The sequence below is a fragment of the Trachurus japonicus genome, chromosome 13 (genome assembly GCF_045865225.1).
Source record: "Trachurus japonicus isolate A0001 chromosome 13, Traja_1.0".
Classification (NCBI taxonomy): domain Eukaryota; kingdom Metazoa; phylum Chordata; class Actinopteri; order Carangiformes; family Carangidae; genus Trachurus; species Trachurus japonicus.
This window is the reverse complement of record NC_140919.1, coordinates 33,979,435-33,988,519: the sequence shown is the minus strand read 5'-3', so window position 1 is coordinate 33,988,519 and position 9,085 is coordinate 33,979,435. Positions and strand designations below refer to the sequence as shown.

The following is a 9,085-nucleotide window of genomic DNA, read 5'->3' as shown; positions in this document are numbered from 1 at the left end:
AATAACGGTTGGTTTCTGTTCAATTACTGGTGTAACTGTGCTGCTGCAGCCTGTTATTTCAGTCACGAGAGAAAAAAAACTGCCCTAAACATTTCAGTTAAAAATGATGACATGCAAAAAAAAAAAAAAAAAAGCCTGTGTTCACATTTCTATCAGCTGTGTGGCTCACTGTTTATCTGTCAATAAAAGCATTATAGTCTATGTGGTGCTTTGTGTTTGGATTAATGTGCGCAGTTAAAAAAAAAAAAACTAGAGGGGCAGATCTGTGAGTCAGTAAGTTGGGGAAGGGAGGGGGTTGATCGATCATCAAGCTGACAGGTGTAAGTGGAGCGGAATCGAGCTCTTCCCGCGCTGCCTGCAAACACTTCTCTCTCCTCCAGACACTACAACACGGACACGTGGATGTGACGCGCCGAGATGGACCGTGCGCCTGTGGATCAACGGAGGACGCGAGAGGAAGAGCTGACTGTCGCTCTATTTTAGTGAAATCCTGCGGTTTTGTTTACCGGCGTGGAGGATGTGATGGGCAGCGACATGAGTAGGAACAGGGTGAGTGGACCAGGAGAGTTATTTACACGATGAGACCATGTAGATGTCAGCTGTAAGGTAAAATACCAGTAACAGCCAATGGAGAAATGCTGTGTTTTGGATTCACTGTGTTGAGTTTTTATAGTAAAATGACACAAATTCAAGCTGAACTGAGCGCGGTGGAATATAAATTCAAAAATAATTGGCAATTGAAACTGTAAAAAGCAGTTGTGTGTATGATAGTACAGATGTTTTTTTTATGTAGGATGGTCCACCGCTCATTGCTATGACGGAATCAAGTACACACTACCACAGTGAGGTCTTTAAAAATAGACCAATAGATTAGTTGTCAAGTAGTGACCTTCCCTCCGACCTGCAGCTTGAGGGTCAATAGATGTGCAGCACTGATAGAGGTAATTCTGGCCGATTAAATCAGTTTATATGTCATCTGCTTTACACCAGATGCAAAATATGAAGCGACTGTGATTAAAAATAAAATAAAATAAAAAGATTTCCAAGGCTCAGTGATGAATAGTGTACATTTAACTAACATTTAAAATTAAATTAGCACTTCCTGCCAGAGCAGAATTTATAAAGCCTCAATCAATCGATGTAATTATTAATGATGAATTGATTGCTGCTGCTTTATAGATCATTTATAAGGCATACATTTGAACTTTTACGTGACCAGGTTGTGGAAAATCCTCTTCCAGTTGGTCCCTGACTATAATAAAAACATGTACATGGTGGATGGATTATTGTAGAGACTTCAAGTAATGATTATAATAAATGCAAGTGACTGACTAACTTTTTATTAAGGCCTCATTAGAAACTGAGAAACCCCAGACTCCTTACTGATGTCATACCAATAATAATTGCAAACCTGATGACTTATTAGAAAGTGCAAAACCCTGTCTGATAAGATTAAATTCATGATTTACAGCTAATAAAGCCTTTACAGATGATGTCTTATCAAAGTGCCACCCAATTATCGCTTAATCTCTCATTTGCCAATATTTATAATTCTGTACTCTAAAAATGATATTTAGTTGTTGCTTTTGCATCTGTTTCAAATGAATTATTCCTTTGAAACAAATGCAAAAGCAGTAATCAGACTATAAAGTGGAGATTAAAAGGAAAAGGGAATGCTTTTTTTTAATAAGCAGTAGTGTAAGACAAAGAAAGAGGGAAAAAAAATCAATAATCAAAACTCAAAGTTATACTTTAAGCCTGTTCAAAAGATGTTTTATTAGCTGCATGTATACAGCCAAATGGTCTTTTTTAGTACTGTATTGCCATTATGGATAATGACTTATACACTGAAGCAATCTGTTAATTGTTTATCATATTGAATATGATTTCAGTAACATCAGATGTCATTTGAATGTTGTACAATACGATGCTTGCCTCTGAAATGTGGTAGAGTACTAAAAAATGGTAAGAATGTAAAAGTAACTCAGAATTTTACTTTAATTACTTTCATTTAAATGGTCAATTTGCTACATACATTTTTGTTACATTCCACCCCAATTTTATTTTTTATTATCTCTTATCCCGTCTAGAAAGAGGGACCAGCTGCCCCCCGTCGGTTCAGCCATGGTTTCCTCTCCAACACAGTGGTCTCTATAGCTCACAGACTCGGACACTCGGCTGTATTTTCTCGGCCCACAGGGCTGGACGACAGGCTGCCTGCCCCCGGGCAAGTGCTGCCTCTGGAGGACAACAGTGAGACGTCAGACACAGAGAGGACTCCTCCAGCTTTTATCTCTGTCTTTCTGCCTGAGTTCCCACACCGCAAATTTCCTGGACAAGACAATTTCCAGGTACCCCAGACCACAGCGTAGGACGGTTTAGGACTGATCTTTAGGGCAGATGTTGCAGTTCAGCAGGAAGAGTGAGGAGAAGAACAGTGAGATAACTGTACTTCTGTGTCTACAGATCATGGGCCTTATAGCTAAAGGATCATATGGACCCATAATTAAAGTAAAGGACATTTTCAAAGAGAGGACCTATGCTGTTAAGGTCAGTTGAGCCGTAATAATCAGGACTATAACAGCACTATACTCCATAAAAATCAAATATGTTTTGTGTCATCATTTTCATTGTTGTGCAGGTTCTGCCAAAGTCAGAGATCTTGAAGCATGGAGTGCTGGAACAGTCAAAAGAGGAAGTCATCATCCAGGTATATCACAGAGTATCATTCTCATTAGGTGGAGGTGCTGTTATTTACTGTGCTTGTACTTACGTTAGAGCTGCATGGGTCAAATTTATCATAATTAATTTGCCATCTGCTCTCATTTACATCATACACATGACTGCTAAGAACAAATTGGAAATCTTTACTCTAATGAAGGAATTAAAAAATATGACGACTCTTCTCATTATTGTTGAATGACAGATAGAATTGTGCAGTGTGTTGACAAAGTCTGGGCTCTTCACTGAATGTGACTGAAAGTACGTTCATAGAGCACTTTATTATGAACATCTGTGCATCTGTTTGTTTGTGCAGTTATTCAGTCAGTCAGCCAGTCATGCTGCAGCAGTGCACTGGGATACAGGATACAGGAACTTCCACTAATGTTCATATCAAACATCTGAATGGAGAAAAATATCATCAGTGCCTTTGACTGTGTCATCATGAGCAGAAAAACATCGGGCAAAGTGCCACGGACAACTTACCGGTCGGCTATGGCCCCAGTGTACCATCTTCTAATGGCTATACTGTACTTCCAGCATGATAAAGCTTCATGTCACAAAGGGAAAATCATCCCAAACCGGCTTCGCAAACACGACAACGAGCTCGCTGAACTTCTGTGACCTCCCTAGACACCAGATCTGAATCCAGCAGGGCACCTTTGGGACGAGGTAGAACAGGAGATTGACAGTGTGAAGGTGTTAGCTGACTAATCTGCAGAAATGACGTGATGCAATCATGCCCACCGTCTCAAATGAATATTACCTACATCCTGTGGAATCCATGCCGTGAAGACCTGAGGCTGTTTTCAGAGTGCTCACTGAAGCACAGGCGGTATAAAATGACTGAGTGTATGAGTGAGTGCTTTAGGGCTGTAATCAAATGAGCCCTGTGAGATAAATGACATAGTTTCTGTCCATAAATAAGACTTTACTTTTGGTATCATGGTCTCATATAGGTAGTTTCCTGTCCATCTCTCATTGTGATATTCACTCTCACTCTGTATGTATGTGTTTGTGTATGTGTGTGTGTGTGTGTGTGTGTCGACTGTTGCATTGCAGCGGCAGCTCAAACACCCATTCATCCACAATCTGCAGGACTGCTGGCAGACGCAGCGCAACCTCTTTATTAGTGAGTTCATAAATACAAACCATGGTGCATTTCCACTCCCTCCCTTATGTGCTCATGCTTTTTGTGTTCCTGAAAAGTTATCCCTCCTCTGGTGCTACGCTAAAATAAAGTGGACTGTTGTAAATTCAGTCACAAACCTCTGCACTGGATATCGAAGAGGTGCACTGCCATCTAATGAAAGCACTGGGTAAAGCCCATGTTCCACTCAGTGGGGCTGCTGCATTGCCAGTGAATTCACAGTTACATTTATTTCTGTCCATTAGTATTTTTTTTTTCAGTTATGATTTTGGACAAAGAGGAAAATGTAACTCAGCGAGGCAAAAGCATGTGTATTTGTGACTCAATCCTCACTTTTTCCTTTCCCCAGCAACAGTGGGATGAACGAATCTTTTTTTTCTCTTCTGTCCTCTTGTTTTTTTCTGATATCTTATTCAAGACAACACCGACCTGCATTAAAACTCAGTCGCATCTGTGTGTCTCGTCCTCTGCAGTGTGCGACTACTGCGGCACTGGAGATTTGTACACTTACTGGTTACTGAAGGGCCGGTTTGGGGAGGATGAGGTCCGGCTCTTTGCTGCAGAGCTGGGCAGTGCACTGGGTTAGTGTCAGTCAGACGTTCATCACACTGACTTCTAATATTGACTCAAAATCTGTGTTTACGTGTGTGATTTCTGTCTTGTGCTTGTTGTTTTTAGGATTCCTACATGACTTGGGGATCATGCATAGAGATATAAAGGTATGATTTACACATGTTGCGTGATAAAACATATTGGCTTTATGATTTTGTAGTTGATAATTTTGCTATTTTTCAGATGGAGAACACTCTTTTAAGTGATCAAGGTACTGCTGGTTTATAATTTTCATCTGGTTTGTCAAAATATTAGAGCAGACTGTGGTTATTAGATTAAATTAGATTTAACTTTATGATTGATTATTTAATGATTAATTATAAAAATGCTAACTATGGGTGATGATACACCAGGGTTCAATTGAAATCATCATTTACTGCTTTATTCTGTATATATAAACCAGTCAGTTTGTATGCTGCAATATTTTCATTTCGTGCATTTATGTGCTGTTATTCAGGTCACCTTCGATTATCTGATTTTGGACTCTCACGTCGTCTGAAACGAGGAGGACGAGCTTTTACAATATGTGGGACGATCCAATACATGGGTGAGAGTTTGGTCTAATAAATGAAACGTATTTCTCGAGAGAATATTCCCACTTGACGGAAATGATCATTTGTTCCAGTTTGAGCTCCAGTATCCAGTGAATTGGCTCAGATTAGTAGTTTGGTTCTAATAGGATGATATTGTTTTAGTTCTGTCTTTGTTTATAGCTGCTTCACCATCACAGCCCCACCTGTGTTGTGTTCCCGTTGGATTCAGTCGACCCACTTATGCGAAAGATGCACCTGTGATGCACATTACATAATATTTTGGATTATGTTTCAGGCTTTTCATTTATGTTGTGTTTTGCCCTCCGGTGTTGCAGCTTTTGACATATCTCTGTGTGATTCCTCCTTTGTGTTTTGTTGTATTCCCTTGTTTTGTGTAAACAGCTCCTGAGGTTTTAAGTGGGGGTCCATACAACCACGCCGCTGACTGGTGGTCTCTCGGCATCATGTTGTTCTCACTGGTGACAGGAGAGGTGAAGACAAGTATATGTCAATGTGTCAATTATTGGTCACACTGATTTGTGCACACCCATCTGAGCACTAAATACACTTCAGTTTCCAGTACCTGCAGAGCCAGACCACAACGCCATGTTGAAGAGGGTCAGAGAGTTTCCTTACATCCTGCCCACCGTATTCAGCTCTGCACTGATCGTACTGCTCACTGAGGTTTGTTAACGTGATTTTCCTCTCTCTTATTTACACACATTTTTTCCCGTTTGAATGAAATATACTAATATGCATGCCTATCTGTTTCCCTCTTCATTGACACAGCTTTTGTGCAAGAATCCAGTGAACCGCCTCCGTAATCTGGAGAGTTTCAAGATGCAGGCCTTCTTTCGTGGCACCTCATTTGACTCTCACATCCTCCAAAAGGCGCCTGTTGAATTCATCCTGCAGCTCAGGAGTCATCCTGAGTGGGCAGCCAAAGCAATGAGAGGCCTTTCAGTGGACTATTTTGATAACTTTGACTGTGATAAAATTCTTCATTCTCCCACGACTCCATCCGAACTGTCTCCTACTTTGGTGAACGTGGAGCTGAGCTGAGCCACGGAGCAGACGTGTAAAGTTTAAGACAGGACTAGACACAAGAAACTCATTTGAGGAACATTTCTCCCCAGAATCCTGCCGTTCTCCTCAATTTTCTTTGTTTCAGATTGATTTTCTCTGAACGTTACTCTCATATGGTCTGACTGCTGTATACGGATCAGAGACCGAGTCCATAAAAAGGTAGATATGCTGAGTCAGCATCAGTTATTACACAGAACATAAGCAGCAGCAGCAGCAGCAGCAGCAGACGATGGTGCATTGGGGCTTCATGAACTTGAACTAAAAACCCTTTCTACTGCCCTGCCTCAGTGCTGAAGGTTGTTGGGGCTGTGTGCAGTCTTTACCTGCAGACAGGGCTGAAGAAGGTGCTGCTGCTACACCACTCAGGTTAAATCTATAATTCAATCAATATCTAATTTAGTTAACATCGTCCTAATAATTGTGTACAACTGATCATCTGTCAAAAACAATTCAATATCTCAATAACATTTATCTATCAAGGACAAAATATGATTTTATGAAGGGTTACAAAACAAAACAAATGTTTTTGCTCTTTAATATTTTCCTCATTTAAATGTTTTTTTCTTCTCTACCTCACTATCCCAAAACTGTATTATTATCCTATCAAGCAATACAGGGATATTTACAGTTCATCTGGAGTCACTGAGTGGTACTATTTTGTGATATTAAATGTTCAAAATAAACTTGACGTGACACAGGATAAGATATCTACTGTAGAGAACAATTTTAAAAATAGACAGTCTGTGGTTATGTTGTGTTCTTTTAATGTATTCACCTAAAGAGTGAACCTTTCCATTCTGTCCATTGTCAGGAACTGTCAAAGTGTAATATTCTTTCTTTTGTACAAAGTACTACAATATTTAATTAAACGTTGTAAGGAGGTCATTAATGTCAGTAAAAATATTCAGTGTCCAATGTCCTAAGTAGCCTGTCCCCAATTGGTATATCTGTTATAATGTGCAGCATTAAAGTTCAGTCTTGGCCATCAAACAAAAGATCTGGACTCAAGCTGAACTTACTAGCTTTTTCCAAAACTTTCAGTTCTTCTTTGGCAGATGTGAAATGTATACAGTCTATAGCTAGCATTGATGTGACTGCCTGTTATCACCTGTTATGACTGAATGTGAACATGATGGCCAGTGAGCACACTTGATGTGCCGAGGAAGACCATGAGGGTTGGTCGAAAGCTGTTAAATAAACAATACGTGGATTTTTAGCCATATTTTGAAGCATAAATGATACTATTGTGTGAGATGTTAAAATTTTTTTTTTTCTCAGCACTTTAAAGACATCTTCTTTTGAAAGTTTACACTGACAAACAGTTTCATCACAGGGTCCATTCAGTAGGTGTTCTGAAGGTTAAGACTTAACTTTATAGCCACCATGGACAAGAAATGGAAAGTTGAACATCTGGAATTTCATGACAACTGGAACTTGTGAGGAAAGTTGTGTGATGCAGTCAAAAGTTCCAAAACAGAGAGATTGTTTTGTCAGCTGCTCATGGGTAAGTTTTCAATCTAAGCATCAAATACAAAATAGATAAGGAGATTGGACTGCACTGAAATCAACTGGATATGAAATATGCCATATTGCAATTTACATGACAACGTGTGACTTCCTGCTGCTTTTCTCCAAAGAGAATTACATAAAGTTTCTTAACCAGTGTTAAGTAGAGTGGTCCTGCTGCTATTTAATATCAATTATCACACAGAGGTTATACCTGGATATGTGATGGCCAACTTTCAGCCTTCGAGTTGACCTATTTAGAGGAGTACTTACAAACCCATCGAGGACAAACTTAATAGGACAGAAAATTGAGGACCAGATTGAGTATCATCATTAAATGCTTTTTAATTAGGTAACAGAGAAAAAAAACTTAGAGTCCCAGCGGAGGCAGCCATGTATAATTGCTGTACTTCCTGAAGTCTTGTATCTATTTAAAACTGTATCTCCTGAATGGGAGTGCACCAACTCCTCCTCATGCTGCCTCCTGACATTGAATTCCCTCTCAGGCCCTTGTCTTAGACAGGTCCACCATGTCTGTGTTGTGGCTGTACAGTGGCAGGCAGTCCAGTGACCCATATCTGGTTTCAGAGGCACACTGACCCACAATAGTGAAGAGAGGAGTCCCCTGCAATGAGTCTACTCAGTCTAAGCAAATAACATTAAATAATACACAACAGAAAACATGCATTCTCCTGACCGTTGCTTGTAGCTGCAATGATGCAGGGCAATTCATTAAAAATATCCAACTTTGTCAAATTATCACGGTTAAATAAGAAAATAAAAATGTTGACCCATGGTCGTCGAAGCCAATTGGTCCTTTCAAGTAGATTTGTTTAATTTCTCCATGCTAGTGTTTTAAAACAAAGACTGACTAATTTTTAGTGTTAAATACGTTTCTGTAATGGTGAGCTTTTACTCCAGAGGCCAATACAACACAAATATGATACAAAGGGGGAAAAAAGTTGGAAATTCCCTCTTCAAAATGGAAATGATTCGGCTGACCTCATTTTGATCTTATCTGGGCCGTATTTCCATTATTCATTTACATTGACTAGAACCTGGAAACGATTTCTATTTCTGACACATTACATAATTTTCTTTACAGTTTAAAGCTCACCAAAGAAGCCACCGAGTGCATGAATTGCTCTGAGACTCAAACACCCCTGTTGGAGTCTCAGAGGGTGAAGACCAAATTATCAGGAGAGTTGAAACCTGCCTTAGGGCACATTTTTACTAATTAAAATAAAAATAGCATGCCACAGGGTAGGGTTAAATGCTTAAATTAGGTTGGTATAGGGAGGGATTGGACAGAATACATCATTTATCATTTCACAGTTAGCCTGAAAATGGACTTAGGCAGACATGGTTTCCATTTTTTTCCTCCAAGTTATTTACAACACTGCATGTTTAGAAACACAACACTGAGTCTGTTGTTGCGAGATGACTGAAAGAATTGGCTACTAACATTTCCAGGTTC

General features: G+C 39.6%; 1 protein-coding gene across 1 annotated transcript; it reads left to right on the top strand.

Moving 5' to 3' along the window:
• Positions 1 to 355: 355 nt before the first annotated feature.
• On the top strand, positions 356 to 7,291 carry LOC146976382 (ribosomal protein S6 kinase-related protein-like). Its single transcript, XM_085794502.1, has 12 exons — positions 356 to 549; positions 2,091 to 2,351; positions 2,467 to 2,550; positions 2,642 to 2,710; positions 3,784 to 3,853; positions 4,345 to 4,452; positions 4,550 to 4,590; positions 4,667 to 4,694; positions 4,941 to 5,030; positions 5,419 to 5,507; positions 5,590 to 5,700; positions 5,806 to 7,291. Exons 1-12 carry the CDS (start codon positions 523 to 525, stop codon positions 6,076 to 6,078), a joined length of 1,251 nt encoding a protein of 416 aa, XP_085650628.1. The 5' UTR covers positions 356 to 522; the 3' UTR covers positions 6,079 to 7,291.
• The last annotated feature ends 1,794 nt before the right edge of the window (positions 7,292 to 9,085 follow it).

What these genes read in the sequence shown, in the direction of transcription:
- LOC146976382 (XM_085794502.1), top strand. Translation starts at nt 523, where the DNA reads ATGGGCAGCGACATGAGTAGGAACAGG. An exon ending in AGAGCTGGGCAGTGCACTGG is followed by an intron (nt 4,453 to 4,549) that starts GTTAGTGTCAGT and finishes TGTTGTTTTTAG; the next exon opens with GATTCCTACATGACTTGGGG. An exon ending in TCTCACTGGTGACAGGAGAG is followed by an intron (nt 5,508 to 5,589) that starts GTGAAGACAAGT and finishes AATACACTTCAG; the next exon opens with TTTCCAGTACCTGCAGAGCC.